Source organism: Ailuropoda melanoleuca, chromosome 13 (genome assembly GCF_002007445.2).
Source record: "Ailuropoda melanoleuca isolate Jingjing chromosome 13, ASM200744v2, whole genome shotgun sequence".
NCBI lineage: Eukaryota > Metazoa > Chordata > Mammalia > Carnivora > Ursidae > Ailuropoda > Ailuropoda melanoleuca.
This window is the reverse complement of record NC_048230.1, coordinates 74,554,680-74,581,512: the sequence shown is the minus strand read 5'-3', so window position 1 is coordinate 74,581,512 and position 26,833 is coordinate 74,554,680. Positions and strand designations below refer to the sequence as shown.

The window sequence follows — 26,833 nt, the reverse complement described above, 5'->3', positions numbered from 1 at the left end:
AGAAACTAAAACCAGGAGAGTGCCTGCTGTGTTTGATCACAGACAGATTTTTCACTTCTGTCAGAGTACAGGGAAAATCAGGGGTAGCCTCTTAGAAAACCAAAAAACTAAAAAACCAAAATTAGGGTAAGAAGAGAGTGATTGCTCCATCCAAAAAAATGGGGAAGTACAATCATAGTTCAACTCAGCTGTGAATGGGGGTTTTACAGTTGTAACAACATTAACAGGGAGCACTGATTTAGGCAAGCACTGTAATGTAACTATACGACATGAGGGGGAAGGAAGGGGATTTTGTTTGCACTCGTGGTGTGTGGGGAGTTGTGGGTGAGGTTACACTTAAAGCCAAAGATAATAAATCCTCATCTACAGTGGGACATCCAAAGATAGACTGAACCGAAAAATCAAGAAACAGTTGTAAGCACAGAGAAGTGAAAAACAGCTAAACAATTTATTCTCGGCGGAAGTGAAGGGTGGGAAGGCGTGCGGCAGGATGCTGCTACTTGCACTTAGGAGCACTGGACCACATGTCTTTTTAAATTATGTGTCTATAGTATTTTCATAAAAATAAAATTAAACCTAAAAAAAAGTATAAAAATAAAAGAATCCCAAGAGCCTAACAAGTCACTTTTAGCTTTAAAACTCTGGATAATCACCAGAATCATCCTTGAACAAGAGGAAGCGTATCTGTAGCACATGTCAGTAATCATTAATAATTATTGTTTCAACCCCGAATTCTCCCCATATGAAGAGCCAAATTATCTACATTTTAGTATAGAGGAATTGAAAAGCTGCCCCCCTGGAAGCCAGAACGTACAAAGCAAATGTTTTGATTTATCAGGTTAGGCTGAATTTACACTATTGCAACTGACATGTAACTTCTCAGAAAGGTCTGTAAAGTTAGTGTGTTGTGCCAATACAGGATCACTCAATTATCTTCTATGAGTTGATAATTAATGGGATTAAGTACCTGAATCAAAGGAGAAGATATGATTTATAGAAGTAAAATTACCTGAAGAAAGTCACGAAGAACTGTACCAGGTCCATAAAATTGCTGTGCTGGGAGAAGGCGATCTGTGAGGGAGAAACAGGTAGCGTGAGGAGGGAGGCCACACAGGCGCACTGGCAGACTTGGCCTTCTCAGTTCCAGAGACACACTTGAAATGTTCAAGGAGAGATTAATGAAATTGTTTTTCTTGAAGGAAAGTGGCTCATCCCTTTTGTTTCTTTTCTAGCTTAACTGCCAACCCAAAAGTAATATTCTGAGGCTTCAATGCAAACTCCTAGAGCGCCCACCCCTGTGCTCTTGATATCAGATCTAAGTTCTTTTAGTGTGACCTTGAAGACTTCTCAGATCCCAACATGAAAACCCCAATGCCAGGCAAGCCAGTTTGCTTGCTACCTTCTTGGGCCTTCCTCTGGACAAAATGCTCTCCCTGTTTGCTTCGAGTTAGAGTTCCTGGATCTACCTTGAGGTAGAGAGCCTCATCTGTGCCCTTCATCCCTTCGATACTTACGTGCTCAGTGAATACTCATTCAGGATAGTGTCCTTTTTTTTTTTTTTTTAAACCATATCTCAAATCTTACTACACTGAGTATCATCTGACAGTCAATATTAACACCAGTTGGAACCTAAACAATCTTATTATACAGTTAATAGTTTTTATACCAAGAATATAAAAAATCCCTTACGTAGTTCATCTAAGCCACCACTGACTGAAACAGGCATTATTTTGTATACTATCAGGAAAAAACACTGCTAATCATACTATGACAAAAATACTTTAAAAATCATTGACTGTAAGATGCATCATGATTTCAGAGATATCAGAACATGAAATAAAAGAGCATGTCACGATCTATTACTTAGTATAATAACTGTGTCCTTATTATTATTAACTATAATACTCATAGTACTAGCCAGATGTTATGGCATATTCCCTGCTTTTTTAAAGGGAACACGGTCCTCCTTGGGGAGACAACGGTACTGTAAGTAACAATTACTGAATAAGGTGATGATTGCTCCAGTACAGACAATAGGTATGACATAAATCAGAGAAGTAAATGATTAGCAGCTTCTTTTCTAATCTCACCCAACTCCCTATCTTTGTCATGCAGCAGCTCCCATCCTGCCGTAACGCAAGAGAAGGGCTAGACCCAGGCCCTGGCACGGGGACAATTCAATGCTTTGTCTTCTTTTTATGGCCAGACTCAAAGAGGCAGAAGAGGTTCCCAGTATTTGCCTTTTTTGATGGTCTTATTTTCTTTCTGACACTCCATAAATAAAGCTCCAATACTACCTATTCAGGCCATAGGACATGATGGGGCATAGAATTTGCAGCTTTTGTGTCTCTCTAGTGACCATTTATAATCAGAAATACAAAGATACATAGATTTTATGCCATACGCAAGGAGAAACCCACATGCTTTGCTTTTCCTTCATTTGTTACGGTAACTAGTCACAAAGAAGAAGACTCCTTGGGAAGACGGCCACCGTCCTCGTGTAAAGCTTTTTAATAAGACCGGAGAAGGACAATCATTTACACAGGTTATTCAATCTTGAGGAATGAAGATTCCAGGTTACAACACATAAAGAACGAGAAGGGAGCAGATTCTAGTCAACTCAATCCTGTTTATAGATTTTAATCTCTGAAAGCATTAGTATGTCCTCAGTGTTTAGACTTAAACAGATCCTGAAATGTTTTTGCTCACTGTCAGGTGCCAGAAAGTGCGGATATTAATAGTATCCTCTGAGGACTACCAGGGGTCTGCACGCCCTGTGCCATGTAACACTCTGCAGTGCTGGGATCACCACCATTAGCCTGACTTCTAGCTGATGCACGGCCACGCCACGTTCATGTCTAATTCAAAACCGCAACTAACCGATACAAACTGGCTGCCAGGGTGGCTGCTACCCAAGACTCACATTACTCTAAAAGGGCATCTCTTTTGTTAAATGTTATTCATCCAAGTCTCCACGGTTACGAGGTTTTGCAGGGAAGCAAAAGTCCTAACAGAAAAACTGTCTGTTTTATGAACAGACTGACCACTTAGAAACATCTAGTCTTTTTTTTTTTTTTTAAAGATTTTATTTATTTATTTGACAGAGATAGAGACAGCCAGCAAGAGAGGGAACACAAGCAGGGGGAATGGGAGGAAGAAGCAGGCTTATAGCGGAGGAGCCTGATGTGGGGCTCGATCCCACAACGCCGGGATCACGCCCTGAGCCGAAGGCAGACGCTTAACCGCTGTGCCACCCAGGCGCCCCTAGAAACATCTAGTCTTGTTCAACACCCCACCCACCATGTCAGTTGATTAATCTTTGACTGACAGGCTGGTAAGGTTATTGTCTGAACTGAGAACTTTTTTTTTTTTTAAAGATTTTATTTATTCATTTGACAGAAAGAGAAAGTGAGAGCAAGTACGCACAAGCAAGGGGAGCAGCACGCAGAGGGATGGTGGAAGCAGGCTCCCCACTGAGCAGGGAGTCTGATGTAGGATGTGGGCTCCACCCCAGGACCCTGGGATCATGACCTGAGCTCAAGGCAGATGCTTATGACTGAGCCACCCAGGTGCCCCCAAGCTGAGAACTTCTGAAAGAGAAGGGGAACACTATTAAAAATTACACCGGGACAACAAGCATGAATTGGGCTGTCCCTACTCATCCTGTCACATATGCAAACCAACTGCAAAAGCAATCTTGAGAATGATGAGGTTTTACTGAAAGTGCTGTTGGAGAACTGATCCCATAAAACCATTGGTAAATGGAGACCTGGCAGGATTATCAACTGGAGAGGGATGAAGGTAAAGACATAAGTCCTTCAAGATACTCCAAAGAGGATTACGGGAGGACCTTGAAACTGATGAGGCCCTTGACTCCCAAATCACACTGTGCAATAAAATCTGAAGTAAAGGACTCCATTCATGCTGTCTAGGCTCCGAGCACCATCTGCATGACTGAAGCCACACCTCTACTTATTATCTTGCTCAATTTTTCTTCATAGCACTTATATGTCCATTTATTTATGGTCTTTCTCTTTCATTAGAAAATAAGATCTGTGAGGACAGGGACCTTGCTGACTCCAGTGCCTAAAGCAGTGACTGACTTGGAAGAGGTGTTGATTAAACAGGTGCTGAATAAAGGAACAGGGTAATAGGAAAACTAATGACCCTATCTCCACCTTCCCCTGAAACTTACTAAGACCCGAATGAGTTTTCTTTCTTCTAAGAATCGGCTCATGGTTGCAACTGTAACTTAAATTTTGTTAACTGTAAAATTAAAACAAATATTTTTCATGTTTTTGAATTTCATTTTTCAAGACAATATTCAAGCAGCACTTTCTTTAATGATTTATTATAAAATAAGCATTGAAACAGACATTGAAGTGTTTGTGGCTTTTCTGACACTGAAGATAATGGGGACTTCCTATAAGATAAACTTATTGCAAAGAAGAAAATGTCATTACAATTTATAAATAAAACTCAGTGTCATTCTTCTCCCTTTCCACACAGTAGGTATTGCTCCCCACACTCCAGCAAACCTAGAATTTATGTCCCCTTACATTTCCACAACCTGCTTCTGCCTTACTTTCAGCAGTAAGTTTGATTAAAATGTGCTTGCCTGGAAATAGGGAAAGGGTGGGGTACGATATGTTGCTTTTTTTCTAGTAAGGCTTTGACAGGCTACTTGACTTTATGCCACTGAATAGCTTCGATTTTAAAAAAGCTAAATTTAAAAATATGGGTTGAATTCAGTTGATCTTGTATTTAACTTGACTAGTCCCCATTTCTTTCTTCACAGTGTCCTATAGTTACTCCTACAAAGTATGTGCAAAATTTCATTGCATGAAAAACAAACTCTGTAAGACAAACATGGCCATGATCCATGGATCATTTAGAGTATTAAGCCCACCAGGTCAACTATATTTTATTTTTATTTTTAATAATATTTCTATTACAAAAGAGTACGATGCACATATCATTACAGAATAATCTAAAAGCAGGGATGAAAAGGAGGAAGGAAAATAAAAATGAACCTTAGGAAGCTTCTGAGAAACACTTACTAATATTTTGATATTTCATTGAAATCCTTTTCAGATTTTTTAAAAAATGTAATCATACAGATTTATATCTTCTTTCATTTTTTTATTCAGAAAAAATCATGAATATATTTTAATATCAAGACATACCTATGTCACAAATAACTCAATTTAACTTTGAATATTTAACTTACTTTGGGCTTTTTTTTTCCCTTCTATTATAATCATTGTTGCATTAAACATACCTTGAGCCAAAATAACTAACTAACTAGCTAACTAACTAAATAAATAAAGTGCGCCTGCCCAGAGACTCTCTGGGTGTGTTAAATAAATCTGAGAGACTAATCTCTGAAGCCCAGCCAGCCCCAGGACTTCAGGTAGGATATGGCAGACCTGCACTTCCCAAGCACTAATTTTGTGCTTCAGCCAAACACGTGTTTTCAGGTTGCTCTGCTACTGCACTTGGTCCTTCCATCATCACCAGAGAGCCCTGCCCGCCCATCCGCAGGGCAGCCCCCCCTGCCCCTCGCTGCCCAGCCCAAACACTCCCTTCCTCATTCAGTCACTGGGAATTGGCTCTCTCCTCTCTATACTCCCAGCGCCTGATCCACTTCTCTCTAAGGACATGGGAAAGCCATATTCCACCTTATACATTGACTGTGTATACAGTGATGTCCTGGAAAAAAAGATTTCTGTACCCTTCTGTCTACCAAGGTATCAATTTCTGCCTTTCTAATTGTTGTAGGAAAAAGAATGGAAAGGCAATTCCCTACCTCCCACAGAGGCAGATACACCTACCTCCAGAGAGCAAATAACACCACTGTATTCCAAGAACTAGGCCATGGTTCTCTCAAGCCCTGGAGAGCTCGCAACAAAGTGCAGATCCTGGGTTCTATTCCTACTCCTGAAGCTTTAACCTCCCCACGTGACTCTGGTGCCAGTGTCCAAAGACTGTACTTCAGGAAACTCTGAAACAAGGAATTCAGGAAAAAATCTACCCTGCTCCTTCCCCAGAACAATTCCTTTAGTGTTTCAGGCACTGCACTGAAAAAAAGTTGTCATTTTTACTTGGAAGGTTTGGCTCCCAAAGAAATTAACCTGGATCTTCCCCAGGGGTAGGGGTGTCACGGGGTTGGTGTGTAGGAAGGACGACGGTAGAGAAAGAGAAGGTAGGGCTTTGAAACAACCAAAGAGGCATGACCCAAACCTTGAGACCAGGAAATGGAGGGAATGGAAAAGATGTTCTAGAGTTTTGAAAGTGCCAAGGAATATGGGAGGACTGCATGGTAGGCCTGGGGAGGCTCTCCGGCCTCACTGATTATTCTTTTTTTTTTTTTTTCAGGAAATTTTTGAATTTTATTTTATTTTTTTGATTATTTGTATGCATTTGTTTCTATCATTTTTTTAATTTTATTTTTTCATCATGACAAGTATACACTTCAATTCCCATCTCCTATTTCCCCCACCCCCTCACCCACCTTCCCTCTGGTAACCATCAGTTTGTTCTCTATAGCTGAGTCAGTTTCTTGATTGTCTCTCTCTCTCTCTCTTTTTCCCTTTCCTCACTTGTTTTGATTCTTCAATTCTTTTTTTTTATAATAATATTTTTTATTATATTATGTTAGTCACCATACAGTACATCCCTGGTTTTTGATGTAAAGTTCGATGATTCATTAGTTGCGTATAACACCCAGTGCACCATGCAATACGTGCCCTCCTTACTACCCATCACCAGCCTATCCCATTCCCCCACCCCCCTCCCCTCTGAAGCCCTCAGTTTGTTTCTCAGAGTCCATAGTCTCTCATGCTTCATTCCCCCTTCTGATTACCCCCCTTTCTTTATCCCTTTCTTCTCCTACCGATCTTCCTAGTTCTTATGTTCCATAGATGAGAGAAACCATATGATAATTGTCTTTCTCTGCTTGACCGATCTTCCTAGTTCTTATGTTCCATAGATGAGAGAAACCGTATGATAATTGTCTTTCTCTGCTTGACTTTGATTATTCTGTGCCCAAACAGCCAAGCCTGTCACACACAGGAATGAGGACAGCTGCCTTCAAACAAACCTGATGGCCATAAGTCAGGGAACCCAGAGCAGCCGTCAGTGAATGAAAATCAGAGGCCTTCCCTAGATCTCTGGGCTCAGGTAAGCCCTGAGGTTTCTATAGTTCCTGAGAGAAGGGGAAGGGGCTCTCTGGGAATCAATTTCTTATCAACTATGGTAGGGAGGTTGCTCTACCAAAAAAAAAAAAAAAAAAAAAAAAAAAATTTTTTTTTTTTTCAACAACCCCAAAAAAAACTACCACAGAACAAATTCTTTTTCTAACATCTGTATTTCTAACATCTCTAACGTTTGTGATATCCACAAAATAGGTATTCAGAAACAAGTGAACGAATGGACAAATGATACTGAACTGATAGGGAAAGACCACTGTTTAATACAGAAGGTTTGAAAAGAGAGAGAGAAGGACCTCTAGTTTGCATTTATCTTCTCCACCAGAACGATCTTCACTGTTACGAACACACAAGACAGCCAAAGGATGGGAAAGGACGGCTGGCCCCCCCTGAGAAGTAAAGATGGCCAGCTCGTGGCAGCACCTGTCAGGCTCGGAGAACCCAAGGTCTGTGTGTACTTGGCAGAATCCTTGTGGGCTGCTCCCATGGCTCCTGAGGCCAACAGCTTCACCAGCGCTCAACTCCACCCAGTCTGGGAGCCTGCCAGACCAGGGCCCCTCTGCTCTTTGACTCGCCCCAAGAGAAGAGGCTCTGCAGATGCTGAAGATCTCACTTTAGGCCCTGAGAGGGCCAAAGTGGCTTTGGCTGCCATCTGGGGTCCTGGCTTCACCATGGCAACCTTGCCACATAGTTCTAGGCTGCAAGGCTGGAAGCCTGGAGAGAACTGATTCCTCCCATAAGAACTCAGGCCTGTCTACAAAGAGCTTTCCACTCAGGCCTCAGCTGTGTCAAAGATGGAAGACCCTGTGACCACCCCACCCTGGGTCTACTGCCCCTGCCTCCTTGAGTTTTGCCATGACACAAAAAAACTTTCTTGTATGAAAGCTTGCCATTTGCAACCACATGGATGGATCTAGAAGCTATAATGCTAAGTGAAATAAGTCAGAGAAAGACAAATACCATATGATTTCACTCATATGTGGGATTTAAGAAATAAAACAAACAAAGAAAAAAAAAAGACAAACCAAAAAACATATTTTTAACTATAGAGACCTGATGGTTACCAGAGGGGAGGGGGGTGGGGTGATGGAGGAAAGAGGCGACGGGGATTAGGGAGTGTACTTTTTTTTTTTTTTTAAAGATTTTATTTATTTATTTGACAGAGACAGCCAGCGAGAGAGGGAACACAAGCAGGGGGAGTGGGAGAGGAAGAAGCAGGCTCCTAGCGAAGGAGCCTGATGTGGGGCTCGATCCCAGAACGCTGGGATCACGCCCTGAGCCGAAGGCAGACGCTTAACAACTGCGCCACCCAGGCGCCCCAAGGGAGTGTACTTGTGATGAGCACTGGGTGATGTATGGAATTGCTGAATCACTATATTGTACACCTCAAACTAATATTAACACTGTATGTTAACGATTTTGGAATTTTTCAAAAAAGTATAAAAAATAAAGGAACACTAAAACAAACAAAAAACAAACTAAAATAATTTTCTTTACAACAAAACAAAAACAAATCAAAGTTCTGTATGGAACTCTCTGTTGAGACCACAGGCCCTGGACTGGATTCCAGGGCCCATCACCTGGCCTCACACACTACCCACCTAATGCTGGTTTGTGCTGGCACAGAAACTGTATAGCCAGGCTCTGGTCAGAGCCTCAAGGCTAGTTAATTCCACTGAGCCACTCATTCCTGACGTGCAAGCTAACACTCAACCATCTGTGTGTGCCCAGCCTCCCAGCTCAATACTGCTCTGTGCTTGCTTCCCCACATATCCTTCCAGCTACTCCTTTCACCACTTTCCAGAATTCTTATTCCATCTTACCATGATCATTAATAATTTAAAAATCGTTAAGAATTACATATACTTGGTTGAAGTACCTACAAGGACCAAATAGCTAATCACGTGAAGCAATGGCTCAGGTCCCTACATCCTCTCCTGAAGGTTGCTTGCTGTCTTTGGCCCCCACCTTACTCAGGTTTCTTTTCAGTTCTTCTGCGGTTACCTTTTTATCACCAGTAAGTTGGGGTTTTTTTTTGTTTTGTTTTTTTTGCTATTTCTTGACTTAACCATTGTAGGCAGCACTTACTGACTTCCTACTATAATGGAAGGTGACTGAGGCCACCATCCCCACTTGCCCTTTCCAGTCTAGTTACATCATTGTTTTTAATGCCTCTCTCAGTTTCTGTGTCATTATTCTGAGGGTGATGGTGCTGGAAGGATGCCAAGAGAGACAGGAAATGGACAAAACACCCTTGGATACAGGGAAAGGACGTGTCTGTTACCCACAGGCAGCTGCAGGAGCAGGAGACAATGCAGCGTGGCCCACCACAAGGCAGCATCCCAGGCCTCACAGCCCACACCAGTGCCCTCCTCAGGCCTCTGATGCACCCCTGCTTGGAGATGAAGTCAGTGGCTCCCAGGGAAGCTCCCTTTGCCATTTCACCAGGGTGAGGTGTGTTAGCTAGGGTTTTGTCCCTGACTCCTGACTGTTCTAGAGCCTGTCCAACAGCAGTCAATAACTGGTAAAAGACTAGTAAAATGCTGTGCACTTCCTGCAAAGTAAAACAGAAGGTCAGTTCCAAGATGCACCCCAGCTGGCCTAGATGGCTAAGGTCCCAGCCAGCCAAGGCTGCAGGCCCAGCTGAGCCTACCTTCAGGAGGTTAAATAATAAAGTGGAGCTTTATTATTTTTTTCTATCACCTGTATTATTTTTTTTCAATTTTTCTATTACAGAAAATTTAAAGCTTTTTAAAAAGTAGAGAAAATAGTATCATGAACCCATGCTCATTGCCCACCTATAATAATTACCAGCTCTAGGCCAGTCTCGTTTCATCCATATGCCACCCACTTTCCCCACAATCACATTATTTTGAAGGAAACCCCAGGTTTCCTATCACTTCATTCTTAAATATTTCAATACATACAGTACCTCTTAACTGCCCTCTTTGTAAAATTAGGATGTTTGTGTCCTCAACCCTTTCTTTTCTTCTACTTCTCAACTCTTCTGACAACATGCTAGAACAATTCAATCCTCTAACACCAGACTGTGCAGCCTGGGATGACAAATTCTTGGTCTCCAACCCCAGCTAGCTCCTTAGCACTGGTCGGCAATCATTCTGACAATATCGGAAAAAGCTGTCAGCACCTTTAGAAAACTTGCAAAAGTTGCAAAAAAGAACAAAGTTCTGATACCAACCCAAACGCTCCCGTCCCTACAACTACGCATCCACCTAGTGCACATCCGGGAAGTGTCCACCGCCGAGCAACGCTGTGCTGTGACACTGAAGACACACACATATAAGACGTGGTCCTTGCCCTTAAGGAAATCTTTGCAGAGTGAAAAGCCCGAGGAGTGAGTCTACAGCTGTGGAGGCACAGATGAGAAAAGAAAGTTGCTATGGGATATGCCTGAGGGTCACCTGATGGACCCCTCCCCTGGGTTTCTAAACAAGAATTCTACCTGGACTCCCCAGCTCAGGTCCAGCTCCTTCCAATCCATTCTCCCAACTGCTGCCAGAGGGGTGTTTTGAAAACACCAATCTTCAGTCACTTCTTGGCTTACAACATTTCAACAACTCCCAGTGGTTTTCAGGCTATAGTTCCAGGCCCTCAGCCAAAACCTCCAGTCTCCTCCCGACGGCCTTCGCCGAGTTCTCCAGCACCCTGCTCGCAGCGCTGCCACTTCACCTCTGCGAAACTCCCGGTAGTTCTTGGAAGTGACTGGGTATGCCTTTTCCCCACCCTGAACACCCCTACTCCCCAACCTCACAATCCCGAGACTCAGCTCTGGTACTGCCCATCCTCACTCAGACTCAGGGGGCACAGGACACTCCCCTCTCCTCCCAGGGCTCCCTGGAGCATGGGGGCACAGCCTACCACCCAGCATCGGACAGCCCCTCCTATCCATTCAAGGCTGCTGCTTTGGGCCACAAAGTCCGCTGAGTGAGCAGATGTTAAAGGAAGCCTCCTGGCTATGGAGATCACAGGAGACAGATCTGCTAGAGATGGAGATTTACCCATCCCAGCCATAGATGGTATTCGCAGATGGTGTGGATGAGACTGTCCAGGGAGAAAGGGTCCAGAGGAAATTCAAGGGAGTAATGGTATTGAAGAACTAAGAACAAACAGCCAAAGCCATGGGTGAAAAGTGGAAGAGAAGAGGCTTTCAAAAAGAAGGAATAATAAATAACGATCCTAATGAAAACCACAAGGTAGTACAAGAACCTCTAAATGCCACTTTGAAACAAAGAAAGATTTATACTTTGAGTAGTTCAGTTCTAAATGTATTTCATAGCCTTATAATTCTTTAAAACTCTTATGGCACAGATATCTAACACCAGGAGGTATGCAAATACATCATCATCATCATTATACAATAAATATAAACATTAAGAGTATACCTGACATTATTCATAATAGCCAAAGAGTGAAACCAACCCAAGTATCCATCAACAGATGAATGGATAAACAAAATGTGGCCTATGCAGACAATAAAATATCATTCAGTCCTTAAGAGGAGTAAAGAACTCAAACATACTCAATATGGACGAATCTTGAAAACATTCTGCTAAGTGAAAGAAGCCAGTCACCAAGGACCATATGTTATGTAATACAATTAATACGAAATGTCAGAATAAGCAAATCTATAGCGATAGAAAGCAGACTAGTGGTTGCCAGGGTCTAGGGGGAGGGAGGAACGGGCAGTGACTGCTAATGAGTACGGGATTTGTTTTTGGGGTGATGAAAATACTCTAAAATTGACTGTGGTTATGGTTACACAACCCTGTGAATATACTAAAAACTACTAAATTGTGTACTTTAAATGGGTGAATTGTATGGTATGTGAATTATATTTCAATCCAAAAAAAGTATATGTGAGTCAATAAAAGTCTCATACATCCTTTGCTTAGGAGAGCAATCCTGTTAGCACCATAAACATAACTTGAAAGTCTAAATGAACGCTCAGTTCTCAATACAAATTCTGTGTTGCCTTCGCTCATGAACACTGGCCTCTTACATAAACCAGCAGATGAAACACCCGGCGTGGAGAGGGCTTTAATATTAGTTCCACATTACAATAACAACCTCTGTTGCAGAGCCTGTAACAAGCCAGAAACCCAGCTTCACCGCCACCTTCCCACCTCACACAAAACGTCTGCCTGTCCCTTCTCTATCTTGAATACCTAACCTCCCAAACTATGGGCATGGCTACGCCAGCTGAGTCCCTGCTTACTGGCAAGGACACCCAGCATCGCTTTCAGAAAGCAGAGCTGAGGGAGGGGCGCTCACCCACAGGAGCAACTCACCAGAAAACAGGCATGACCAGCCCCAACACACCCATCACCCTCCTGCACACAAGGCCTTCTCAATCTGGGTGGGTTGGGTTTTTTTTTTTTTTTTAACTTGAAACTGCATCTACAAAGATTTTTATAGTTGGTTTCAAATTCCCTCAGTTAGCAGTTATAGGTTTTGATCTGTTCCTAATTATGGAAAAGAATCCTGGGATTGGTTCAGAGTGAAGAAACTTGAGTTTAACATTACCATTTTTAAAGCACCAAGGTTTACATGAATTCTGAGTAGAACACTAGATTTCCTCAGTTACTTTGCTTTAAGAAATGAGAATCAGAGACAAAAACGCTTTTGCCTGCACTGAAAGCCATACTAAAATTTAACCGAATGGCCTACGCTGCACCCTATTCTCTTCCTTCAATGAGTCTACATTTTTACTGAATCTGGGTTGTCTCTAAGTGTGCATGGATGTGTTTAAGAGTGAACTACATCCTTGGGGCACCTGGGTGGCACAGCGGTTAAGCATCTGCCTTAGGCTCAGGGCGTGATCCCGGCATTGTGGGATTGAGCCCCACATCAGGCTCCTCCGCTATGGGCCTGCTTCTTCCTCTCCCACTCCCCCTGCTTGTGTTCCCTCTCTCGCTGGCTGTCTCTATCTCTGTCAAATAAATAAAAAATCTTTATTAAAAAAAAAAAAGTGAACTACATCCAGGAAAGCTCGGGCTCTGAGGAGACTAGAGCGGTACAGAAAGGCAAAGGCCCCTCTGTTGAGCACACCACTTCATGTGCCCAGGAAGACGCAAGCTCAGCCCTCCACACGCACACACCCCCATACGGTCCCAAGTGCACAGAGATCTGGTGTCGTGTGAAGACACCGGGAACACACAGTGCCACAGGTCTAGTCACGCTGCCTGCAAATACTACAGTTAGTTGTACCAAAGAGCAAAAAGACACAGCTGCAACAGAACTTACCTGCTTGTTCAAGGAGAGCTTGGCAAGCTAAGTGGTGAGCATGCCATAGTTTATTTTCGAAAGTGCTCCTGAATACAGCTTTCTTAAGTGGATCTTATTCAAGGAAGTGATCTAGCCCAGGTAAAGAGCCCCCCCAAATCAGGCAGCAAATCAACATCTCTTTGACTCTTAAACTTAAAATTAGTACTTTTAAAAAGTAAGTGTGGGGAAGAGATCCCTCTAGAAGGAAATGCTCTAAAACCATTTCAGTGGCTTTCAGAGGGTGGAGCAACAGGGCATTGGGAGGAAAAAAACTAGAACTCAGCATTGGCAACAGCACGGCTATCTCCAGCACAAGAGCCTGTTTATATGCACGGAGACCTCTTTCCAAATGGGAAAAATGTCAGCAGTATGAGTTAAGATTTTTACTAAGAATCTTAAAAATGTTAATCATTTTTCAGCTATACACAACAAAGCATGAAGTTCAATCAGATTCAGAAATAATAAGGTATGTCAGTACGAAAACAACCTTAACTTAAAATAAGCCAAGAAATAATATTTACTAGACCCCAAATCAAATATTTTATAAACGTATCTGACCTATAACTGGATAATGTTAGATGTTAGCAAATTGAAATTGTCTGACCGGAGCCTAGAGTTCAATCTCTATGGGGTCAAACAAACTAAATCCCTGGTTGGCACCTAATATCCCCTTTACCTTGGTGTTGTCTACACGCTATGATTCCTCCCCTTGAGTGTGGGTGGGCCTGACCTAATCAGGTGACTGTATTTATTTGTTTATTTTTAAACACGGGGCCTGAACTCATGACCCTGACATCAATACTTGAGCCAAGATTAAGAGTCAGACACTTAACCGATTTAGCCACCCAGGCGCCCCCAGATGACTACTTTTAAAAGAGGGTCTTGAGGTCAATCAGGAAAAGTCAGAAAAAGTTGAAACTTCAGTAGATATATCTGTATTTTTGGTCTAAAATTTAAACTTTCAAATGTTATAGAAATGGAATCATACAGTGTGTAAATTTCGAAGATTCCATCCCCCCCAGTTCGGCAAAATTTTCTTGGGATTCATCCAAATTGTATCAATAGTTTGTTTCTTCTTACTGCTGAGTGTTACTCCACGATATAAAATAAATAAATAAAATCTTAAAAACTGTTAAAAAAAAAAAAGAACTCAAAGGATGCAACTGAGAAAGGACATGAAAGAACTCAGTTTAAAAAAAAATGTATACATCAGAAACCAGGGATGTACTGTATGGTGACTAGCATAATATAATAAAAAAACATTAAAAAAAAAAGTATCCTGACGATAAACCTTTATCATGAGTCCTTATAAGAATCACATTATACTGAGGCAGTATAGGCAAAAAAGGAGAAAAGCAGTGAAGAATGAGAAAAGGTAAAAGCAAGAAAAAGCAGAAAAGAAAAAGCATAAAAAACAGAGTAAGGAGAAAAAGAAGGCTGGAAGTTCAAGCCCTGACTGCCCATAACATTATACGAAAAATCAGGATTCCCTTAGAAAGTGCAATGTCTAAGGAAACTCCAACTGTGAGAATTAGGACATAATTACTAAAATGCATGAATTCCTGCTTCTAGAATTTAGTCCTGGACTATTCAGCAGCCATGTGGATGCCGCTGTGTGAAAGGACCATAATTGTTGCCTGCTGCTTGAACATCTATTTTTTTTCTCTTCCAGCACTTAACAACTCTGGGAGATAATACACTGCAGTTGTGTTAGTGGTTAAGATACTTACGGATAATGTTAATATTTCTGACTAGAACTATCTCATGATAAATCAAGAGAAGCTGAATCTGGATACATCCTTAAGGTGTAATCAGAAATGATCAGGTGACTCTAGATAACATTTTTGAAATAGGGATCACATTGATATTTCAAAATCCTTACTCTATAGATAAGTATATTTTAATTTTTCCCCTTCTATACTTTACCTGGGGAAGGAGCTTTGGGGGGGGTGCTAACTCTTCAGCTAGCAGCACAGCATGCCTTTTATCCTCACACATCCTATTTGTATGGACATGGTAGCCATGCTTCATGGGGACGGCAGAGTTGGGTACAGCACTCTTGCCATCAGACATCCTTGGACTCTGTCATTTGCTGCTTTAAGTGAACCAGAGAAATAGCCCTTTGCAGCATGACAGAGCCCCAGCGGCTCTGGAATTGACCTCTACTTCAGTAATGCTGAATGTTTTTTAGCATTAGAAAGTGTTGTAACACTTGAATTAATTTTGACTACACTTTGGCTTTGGAGAGGAATCATTTCAAATAGACACTGGTACTTTTTGAACTTGATTGCTAAAGATTCTAAAATTCTTGTTTTAGACTGTTAAGTTTTAACTAGTTAGGAATATTTTATATAACCAGTGATAGTTATTTTTTATGAATTTTGTTTAGGTTGTAATGTTTAGCTTTTATTAACTCCTTATTCTTGCTATCTTAAACTCCTTGCTGTATTTAATGGCATACTTGCCAAGACACTTAGCATGTAAACAAACAATAACCCTTCCCCCAGGCTTTTGGGTTGCCTGGTGGCTCAGTCATTAAGCATCCGCCTTCGGCTCGGGTCATGATCTCAGGGTCTTGGGATCGAGTCCCCCATTGGGCTCTTTGCTCAGCGGGGAAGCCTGCTTCTCCCTCTGCCTGCCACTCCCCCTGCTTGTGCTCTCTCTCTCTCACTGACAAATATATAAAATCCTTAAAAAAATAAAATTTTTTTATAATTGGGTTAAAAATATTTAAGATAAAATTTACTGTTTTAAGCATTTTTCAGTGTACACTTAAGTACTCTTAAGCAGAGATGCTGCAAAGGTTAGAGGATAGTGTGAATAACCTTGTGTCAATACATTTGAAAAAATGAAATAAATTAATGCCTAGAAAAAAATTACCTTAAATGACTGAAACAGAAAGAGTAAATACAAAATATCCTGTTACTTTTAAAGAAGTTGAATCAACAGTTTAAAAAAAAAACTCCACAAATAAAATACTAATGATTTTACAAGAGATCTATCAAGTATTCAAGGTTCACATAATTCTAATCTTATATAATCTCTTCCAGAAATGAGAAAAAAACCTCAATTTATAATTATTAAAGGTTAGCTTAACCTTGAAATAAAAACCGAACAAGGACAGCAAAAGAAAACTTGGACAAATGGTGGTGTCATTCACTGAGAAAGGAAGCATGGGGTCTGGGGCTAAGGTCACAAGAATGACTATGTGCTGACGGCAGGAGCTTGTAATTGTCCAGCTAGAGATGTCCAGGCAGTGACCAAGAATACGGGTCTGGAGCACAAGTAGAAGCTGGGCTGGAGACAGAACTGAGAATCACCAGTACAGAAAGAGCACCATAAGTCCTGTAAGTGGGATGGAATTACCCAGGGAAACTGTGTGGGATGAAGACAAAAGAGAACCAATGCTGGATTCCCAGACAACCTCAACATTTAAGGAAGGAGATTCCCTAAAGAGCCTGGCCACAGAATCAGTGAAAAAAGGACCAGGAAGGTAAGAAAGACAGTGACTCCAATCACTCTGAGAGAAGGAGAGGGGACTGGAGAATTCAGTGACTGGTGTCCGCTAAGACAGGACAGTTTGAGGATGTGGTGAGGGAAGGAGGCACTGCCGCGGGCTGATGGATGAGCGGGGAAGAGGAAGCACAAACAGGGAGCCAACACTAGAGAAGGCTGGCTGAGGACAGAAGCAGAGAGTGTGTAAGATCAAAGGCAAGAGCAGACTAGAGGATAAACACACGGATGGACCAGCTAGACAGAGAAAGGGAAGCATTTGGTGAAAAAAACACAACACAGAGCCTATCCCCACATTCCGGGAACGAAAAGATTCTTCTTTAGCCACAGTCCCACGGCGTGAACACAAAATCACCAGGCCTCAGCTTCAAACCCATCCTAACTGATCAGTGACGACCTGCTTCTGAGACTCGGCAAACGGCCGCAGACCAAGCCCATGACCATGCTTCTGTGGCTAACCCTGCACCAGTCCCTGAAGGTCACCCAGCCCTGGATTCCACATTCACCCAAAACGGGGGGTAAAAGCGAAAAGTACTGAGGCAAGGCCTGGAGGACACGGTGGCAGATGACAAAGAACAGCAATGGGGCCATGGGTCTTGGATAAGAGAGAGTCCACTGGTCCCCTGAGAACTGAGAAAAAGCTCGTGGTTGATAACATCAGTGGCAGCAGCAGGTGACATGCCTTCAGGTCACATACACAAAAACTCCATGATGTGAAGAGGCTACGTGATCTGTGTAGGAGAAGCCAGGACTCCCACGGGGCCCGTGCTCTCACACCCAACCTTACGCTGCCGCCCACGCCACTCCATCCTGTCTTCTTTAAACTCTGACAGCAGTTGGGGAGTCTTACCATATGGCACTTCCCACACTCTGGCTCTCACTGGTTTTCAGTGTGTTCATTTATACCCACCTGACTCACTCTAGAACTGCAGCTCGACAGGCTTTCACATGGGAAGCGCTCAGTGAAGAAATGAATACAGCTGTAATTACCAAGCTTGTTACATGCCAACCTGCTTTCAAAAGGGCTTATCATTCTCTTTCTTAAGTGACTTAAGCCATCCCTACCACAGCCTTCTTTACGGTGGTCATGTGCTCACCACCCCTCTGCCATAGATACTACAAAGGCAACGCAATATCATACGCCCCGCTTACCTCAAGTTCCGAATTAGTGGATTTAGTCTCCACTGAAAAGATTTCACTATGTCTGCAGGTTGAAACTTCTTACCTGAATTTTGATGGGCCAGGTGAAATTACTGACATAAACGAAGAAAGTGATGTTTGGGTGGTTGCGAAAATCAAACTTCTCATTAGAGAAGCTATCTTTGTACTCCTTAATGTTGGTTTTTGAAACAACAGGCATCTCTTCTCCAGCCTGGGTTCCAGCTGTAAGGAAGAAAAGAATGAAATACAAGAGGCTTCTTCTTCTTTTTTTTTTTTTGGACAGAATCTGCCCTCATTAATAATGACCACAGTTAGCATTTACCGAACACTTACTACGTTCCAGGAATAGCCTCTAAGAGCACAATCTCATTTCATTCTAACAACAATTCTTATTACTCTCATTTACAGATCAGGAAACTGAGGTTCAGAGAAATTAAGTCACTTGGTTCAGGTCACACAGCCAGCAAGAAGCAGAGCTGAGATCTGCAGTGGAAAGGCTGATACTCAAGGCTGTGCCCTTAACCAGAATGGTTCTGCCAGGAGTCTCTACGACTCCTCTCCACCTAAACTGCCAACACCTCGCTGTGGCAATACAGGTACCACTAGAACCCTATTAACAAGCAATGACTTTCATCCTGCACATAGCACTTCAACTGCTTTGATTCCCCTTTAGACCCGTCAGCACTCCCGATCCCCCATACCAGGGACACTGATTCACCTCTCACTTCCCAACTAGCAGTGACCTCACGTCTCAACAGCAGCAGGGAAAAAGGAGCTCTAGGGAGTCACCAAGTCCCTTCGGCTGTCAGCTACGACTGTATTTAAATCCCCCCAATCTGGTATAAACTCATCCTATTCCCAAACAGTCCTTCAACATTCCATATTCTCCCTCAGCCTGGAATTCTGATGTCTACAAAGATTCGTAACGTAGATTTTTCCCATGTCTGCATTAAATGACTGAAGCTGGGTCCTCATTGAGACAATCACTGAAAAGCACTCACATGCTCAGAGATGTTGCCCTTCTCCCAATGTTCTGATAATTCAGATAAAAGTGTCTCCTCACTACAAGTTTCTGAACCTTTTCTGAATCCCATACAATCTTAAAAGATGATAAACATAAGACATGCAAAGGTAATGTTTAATTCTGTTTCAGTCTAACTGGTTGTGTTCGACCAAAAATCAGTCCTGGAAGAGTAACGATAAGGAAGCACGGTTACCATCCACTCAGAAACCACCATGTTTCAAGCGCTACACGGACAACTTCCTTTACTGTCTCATTTCAGCCTCACAACGCTGTGCACGGCTAGGTGTTTCTCTCAACCCTTGTATCCACAAGCAAACTGGCTCCAAAAGCTCAATCTGCCCAATCGCACAGTGCAGCACAGTCAGTAATGGGCAGAGTTCAAACCCAAGTCTGTCGAGCTACGTTCGTAAGCACTACATCAGGCCTGCCTGTAACTTCCTCAGATCTTCTGCCCAGATCTTCTTCAGGCAACCGTAGCAAGAGAGACAAGAAAGCAAACACTATGCTCTTAGAGCCTGATTTAATTCCTGAGGTATACTTCCCTGTACCTACCGAGATCTCATTCTATTTTAAACATTTCCATTTCTCACTTCTGAGGCCCGGACGGGGCTGACGATGGGAGCCAGAGCAGTGGCCGCAGCGGTGCTATCGCAGCTGGCAGCAGGGCAGCGGTGGGGAGCACGCACTGAGCCTGACGCCACCGGAGGCACTGCCACGTAGAACCTGATTTAACCGACGCAACAATTCTAGGAGATAAGTATTGCTGTCTTCTCTTTGTGACAAATAACCCTAAGGTCTAGAAGAGAGGTTCAGACACTTGTTCAGGTGGGTTTCAAACCCAAATCTGTCTGTCTCCAGAGCCCCCTTTCTCAACAACTACACGTATTTCTCAATCTACAACCAATCTACTCCACATGGAAGGTCTTCTCTAGGTATGTCTTTACCTGAGAAGCTGGCGGCCCAGGTGATGTTGAGGTTGAAGTTTTTGGAGGCATTGATGAACATGTCCAAATCCCTGTTTTGCTGATGAGCGGTACAAATAGAAAATCCATTAGAACGGTTTCCAGATTTTAAAATAAAGTGGTAATTAAATTTTACTATTCTCAATTTTCCTAACTATAAAACAGATATTTTACAATGTTTTAAAAGAAACTGACACTTATAATAGAGTCAGTAACATTTCTAACCAATTTAAGCAATATATCCCAAATAAATTTCATTTCTCTCTCACAAATGTGTATGTAATTTAATGCTTTATCAAATGTCTAACTCCATGAGAAAGTAGGTTTTAAAAAGCCCCTGACCAGAGCACAATGACTTAAATCCTATGATCTGTATTAGGGGAGTCAGCCTCCTAAGCATGCTCCAGGCAGCTGTTTCCAAATGTCAAGAGAGCTCACGCTGATAAGTAAACACTGAACCAAGACCCCAATTTATGTGTATTTATAAATTAAACCTATGTACTTCTGAGCTAACAGATTACATATACTGTAAAGTTCTCCAAAGTGGAAAATGGTTTTTTAAAAAAAGCACAAAAAGCTGAAATAAACTAACTTAAAAAAATAATTTGACTGTATTCATTCAGGATTTAAAAAAACATTTTCTCTCACTAAAAATTTTATTTCAAGAGAAACAGGACCTGAATATTCTTTACTAGCTTTGAAAATCTTATTTACCACTGAGAGATACCACAATCTGAAGAGCTAATTTAATTTCTTTTGATTCTTGGTTTTAATGACAGAGAAAGACATCTCTGAGAAATGTGTTGAGCCAACAGCCAGAAGTGCACTGTTGGCTACACCAGGTAAATTGTAATATGAATTTTTAGTTTTCACTGGAATTTGACTAATAAATCTCTTTCTTATGGTCAAAGAATTATTTTTGCAAATGAATCAGATGTTGTATTCTTATATTTTCCAAATGGATCAAATCCTGCTGAAATTCTCTATCTTGAAAGGCCAGAAAATAAGTCAGAACAATAAGATTTTTAAGGGTGTTGTTTTGGTGGTATTTACAGCACAAAATCTTAACAATGGAAACATTTCCAAAGAGCCATTTTCAAAAGGTGATCTCCAAACCAGGAGTTCCTCTCCCAAAGCACTTAGTTACCTTCTTGTTTATTGATATAACCTCACCTTCTTCTTGCAGGGACAGCTCGAGTGTTTATTTAGTTTTAGTATTTGGTGAAAGAGCACTACTAATGATTACTTCTTTCCACAGAGAGGATCAATAAACTTGAAATCCTAGTGCTTTTTCAAAAGATAGAACATAATCCTACACCTTGGATAACTCTATTAAATATTCTTTTGTAAGATAAACAGGGAACTCCAGAGAGGTTAAAAGATTTTCATGGTCCCTCACCTCATTAGGAAGTATTACCAAGAGTCTATTATGTTTATTTAAAATAAAGTTAACAACATCAATTACATCCTGAAAGACTAAGTACTTCAACCACTTGCTTATGAATAAGATATTAAATAAATTTCATGTGGTGCTTTTGCTATATAACCTTATCCTATAATCTTTTTTTTAAATTCCATCAACACAGCCATTCAAATGATATGACATACAGTGTGTCCACATAATATTTTCATTTAATGTCATTTATTATTTTTACTTAAGAAGAAATTCACTCTCTAGTAATTTCTTCTTAATTTTATCACTAAAATGGAATATAAAAAACAAATCTTACTTTCATTTAATAGTAAATATTCCACACACTGGATTTTGTTCTACTACTAACTTATTTATTTTTTAGATTTAGCAAAGCTTGTTAACAGTGACATCTGTTAACAAAGGAACACAACCTGGCTTACTGTCATATTATTTTTCATGTATTACTTGTCATGTTTATTGTGACAGGAATTTTGTAATGTTAAGTGGCTTTGTGCATGCTGATGAGAAATAAGAAAACTTCAAGGAGGTTCCTAAATAATTTATCATCAAGTTTAGTAAAATTTCATTATGTAGTGGAGTGGCCATTGAATGACTTCATATTTCACTGAAGAAACTGTATAGGTGTGTCTTCATGTTCTAGATGCTTCACTTTTAAATGTCATGCTATGTTGGCTCCCTTCTACCACCAGGTAGTACCCTATGTCAGGGTGGGGTTCATCAGTAATGAAAGTAGATATAAATCCACATTTCAAATAGTCGTCTTAATAATTCCAATTATTTCTGGTTAACTTCTCGTTGGACCTGGCTACACCCTCACTGTTCTTACCTCCTAATAAGGCTAACCACTTCCTCTAGGCACCGAAGTGTCACCTCTGCAGGCTTCCTCGCATCAGTGGCATAAATTTCAATCTGCAGTTTCTTTGCAGGTACTTGTTAAGCCTCCGGTCTGTTTCAAGAAGAGTAAATCTGGTCCCTGTCCTGTGCCCCTCTGACTGGGGAGGTCCCCTCGCAGTCCCCTCTCCTTCTCTATAGGGTCTGTGATGGGCTGATGGGCAAACCAAGTATGCGTGGGATCAGTGCCAGTGTGGGTATCAGATCCTGGTAAACGTGAACAACACCATTCTTGCCTTTTAGATGGAGAGGGGACAAAGTGTAGCTTCTAACATTTCTTTCCTGCATCTCTAAACATAGTCCTGTGTATGCCATTCTGGAGACCACTGCTAATGCTTCTGTCCATAAGGATCAAGAAAAAGATCCACATGGATGCAAAACAAAGCAAGAAAACTTTTAAAATCTTACTTCATCAGGTGTAGCCACAAAATTGATGGCTGTATAATAGCGGTCATCTTCCTGGGATAGGCTAAAGGTGAACTGATAGTCAATGAGAAGAGTATCTGTGGAAAGAAAGCAATGTGTATTTAAAAATTAAAACAAAAGAGAATAGGTCTCTAGAGCTACAGACTGATTTTCTTATAAATATTCAGGAAACAGCCAGGAAACACTTTTAGCTCACTTATACCTGGGGACTGGGAGGCTTTTCAAAGAAAGTCAAGTCTGTGGGCAGTATCATTTTATTTGGAATAACCTAACAAACTCTCTTTACATCATGACCCTGGTTGAGATTTTAGGTTCCAAACTAAATTACCCACAAATATTAATTGTACCTCTACTACATGCCAGGTTTTGCTTAAGGATACAAAGCTATAAATTAATGGTAGAAAAGGAAACAAGACTCTATGGAAAAATGGTTGATTTCAGGTCTGGAGCAAGGAATATGTGTCTTGATTATCTTATTCTCGAAAGCAAGAAGGCATTCAAGGACTAAAGTGATGTAGCAAAAGAAAACAGCTTTAAAGAGAGCCTACTGGACAAAGATGGTATAATTTTTTTTCGGTACAAAAAAAGTAGTTTTATTCAAGCACAGGGACAGGACCCGTGGGCAGAAAGAGCTGCCCAAAGATGGTATAATTAAATTCTAAAAAGTCGACTGTACAACTCAACAACCTGATTTAAAAATGGGACAGAGGAACTGAACAGATATTTCTCCCAAGAAGATATACAAATGGCCAGTAAGCACGCGAAAAGATGCTCAACAGCATAAATTATTAGGAAAATACAAATCAGTTAAACCACAATGAGATACCACCTCATGCACAGTAGGATGGCTACTATCAAAAAACCAGAAGATAATAAGTGTTGATGGGGATGTGAAGAACTGGAAACCTTGTGCACTGCGAGCAGGAATGTGAAATGGTACAGCTAATGTGGAAAACAGTATGGTAGTTTCTCAAAAAATTAAAAATAGAATTACCAAATGATCTAGCAATTCTACTTTGGAATACATATCCAAAGAACTGAAAGCAGGATCCTGAAAAGGTATTTGTACACCATGTTCATAGCAGCCAAACCTCACAGCTATTATTCACAACAGCTAAAAGGTGGAAACAACCTGAAAGTCCATCAATAGTATACATAAAGTCGACTATTGAAAAGGAAGGAAATTCTGACATACACTACAACGTGGAACAACCTTGAAGACACTATGCCAAATGAAATAAGCCAGTCAAAAAAGACCAGTACTGTATCACTGTACTTATATGGGGTGCCTACAGTAGTCAACATTATAGAAACAGAAACACAGAATGGTGACTGCCAGGGTCTCGGGGAAGAGGGAAATGGAGAGTTGTTGATAAGTTTATTTTCAACTGCTTAAGAAACTGCCAAATGGTTTGCCAAAATGCCTACACCATTTTATAATCCCACAAAGATGGATGAAGGTTGTACATAAAGGTGCTAGTTTCCCAAATAACTGCTAAAACCTGGTATTTGTTTTTGGCTTTGTTTTTTCAAGATAGATAGGTTACAATATACCAGATTACAAAAAAATTCACTGATATGGTGGGGTGCCTGGCACCTGAGTGGCTCAGTTGGTTAAATGTCCAACTCTTGGTTTCAGCTCAGGTCATGATCTCAGGTGTCATGAGACTGAGCCCTCCCTTGGGCTCAGCGGTCAGTGGGGAGTCTGCTTGTGATTCTCTCCCTCTCCTTCCCCAGCTGTCTCTCTCTCAAATAAATAAATAAATCTTAAAAAAAAATAATTGTTTCTGGGGGCACCTGCTGGCTTAGTCGGTTGAGCGACCAATTCTTGATTTCAGCTCAGGCTGTAACCTCAGGGTGGTGGGACTGAGTCCCACATCTGGCTCCACGCTCAGTACGGAGTCTCCTGGAGATTCTTTCTCTCCCTCCGCCCCTCCCCCTGCTCATGCTTGCTCTCTAAATGAATATATAAAATCTAAAAAAAAAAACCCTGTTTCTGACCTATATCCTAAATGTGAAATATGTTGACCCCAACCAGATAATGGCAAATGAAATTAAGTTTCAAGAGAACATAAATGGGGAAAGCCAGAGGTGTGGATCTCTGTATTCTCCCCTGATATCTGCTATGGACATATTAACATAAACAACAACCATAATTAACACAGCTTAAAATGGCATTCTGATATGTAGTTAAGTGTAACAGAATGGAAACGCATCAAATTAGCACACATTTCCATGAATGGCTGCTATATTCTTTTTTTTTTCTTCTATATAGGTTGAGTTTTATTTTTTTTAATTTTTAATTTTTTTATTTTATTTTTTGATGTAAAGTTCGATGATTCATTAGTTGTGTATAACACCCAGTGCACCATGCAATACGTGCCCTCCCCACCACCCATCAGCAGCCTATCCCATTCCCCCACTCTCCTCCCCTCTGAAACCCTTGGTTTGTTTCTCAGAGTCCATAGTCTCTCATGCTTCATTCTCCCTTCTGATTACCCCCCCTTTCTTTATCCCTTTCTTATTCTTACAGCATTACCATTCTCAAACCATGTTAAAGCAAATAACCCAAGTTTTACTAAACTACTTTGCTTCCAGACAATATGAATTGTGAAAACACTTACAATAACATGTTCCTTTGAGAGGGTTTCCCTGGTATCGATTTTCTACCTCGCATCTAGAAGGATAAAAATGAAGATTATTTTCTATTGCTAGTTAAAACAAAATCTACATTCATTTTAAAACCAAGCAGATCCTTTTATATAAAGCTACACTACAAACAAGTGTGAGTCAGTATAATCACATTCTTCATTGTCACTCAGACCAGGTAGGCCGAGGAGAGTCTGCATTCATGCCGACTACTGACTACCCAGCAGTTCACACCACCTGCCACCTGATAAACATTTGCCAAAGCACAGGAGATAAATCCATATGTAATAAATCTAGATCCTACTTATTATCATGAAAAACACATTTCTACTTTTGTGTGGACTAAATATTCCTCTAAAAGTGAAGTTAAAACATTTTTCAGGGGCGCCTGGGTGGCAAAGCGGTTGAGCGTCTGCCTTCGGCTCAGGGCGTGATCCCGGCGTTATGGGATCGAGCCCCACATCAGGCTCCTCCGCTATGAGCCTGCTTCTTCCTCTCCCACTCCCCCTGCTTGTGTTCCCTCTCTCGCTGGCTGTCTCTATCTCTGTCGAATAAATAAATAAAATCTTAAAAAAAAATTTTTTTTTTCAATTATTCATTTCACACTTCCTTCCTATTCTCCCTGGATAAAACTGATCCTGTTCTTGAAAAATAAGAAAAGGCTAAACACCGAGAATCACTTTCTTTCTTTTTTTTTTTTTTAAGTCCTTGAACGTGGTTCACCAGTCTGGAGAAAAAAATAAGTTCTAGTAAAAAAGAATCACTACTTTCCCCTACAAATATCATCTGTGAACATCAGCAAAACCGAGTCTCCCACTTCACAAGGCCATTTATACTGGCAGGCCCAGTAGCTGAGAGCTATTAAGAAAGCAGGGAAAAGCTTGGGTCAAGCACTTTTCCCAGATAAACAATACACAATATTGTGTCCTTGGATCCAGGGTGATTCTTAGTGTTTGCTTATACCTAAAATCTCCTGAAGAAAAAGTCTTTCACTGGACCTATGCCTCATTTTGTTACTGCATGCCTAACTGAGGGCAGGAGTGATTAATTTGGCTCTATTATATTGTTCTGTTTAAAGGAACCTAGGTCCAAAAGCTAAACTTAATCTTTGATTAGACATTTCTTCATGTATTGTCTTTAAGGCATCATGAAACCAGTAAACATGCCCAGTGGTGTAAACTATAACATGTAGACAAGCAATTCCTTCCTTGAACATCACTATCAAGGTCTCAACCACTGGTGACCTTACTACTGTATTTTTTGAGAAAAACGAAGT

The 26,833-nt window shown here is 41.1% G+C and overlaps 1 protein-coding gene across 6 annotated transcripts in view; it reads right to left on the bottom strand.

Annotated features, from left to right (window-relative positions):
• ATRN (attractin) overlaps window positions 1-26,833 on the bottom strand; it is a 151,053-nt gene that overhangs the window by 31,506 nt on the left and 92,714 nt on the right. For all 6 annotated transcript variants that reach the window (XM_034640969.1, XM_034640970.1, XM_034640968.1 and 3 more), the window contains 5 exons: window positions 25,533-25,585; window positions 22,891-22,985; window positions 20,139-20,217; window positions 18,235-18,392; window positions 1,010-1,071 (listed from right to left, as the gene is read on the bottom strand). In XM_034640969.1, coding sequence (XP_034496860.1) covers window positions 1,010-1,071; window positions 18,235-18,392; window positions 20,139-20,217; window positions 22,891-22,985; window positions 25,533-25,585 — 447 coding nt within the window. The remainder of the gene's footprint in view (window positions 1-1,009; window positions 1,072-18,234; window positions 18,393-20,138; window positions 20,218-22,890; window positions 22,986-25,532; window positions 25,586-26,833) is intronic.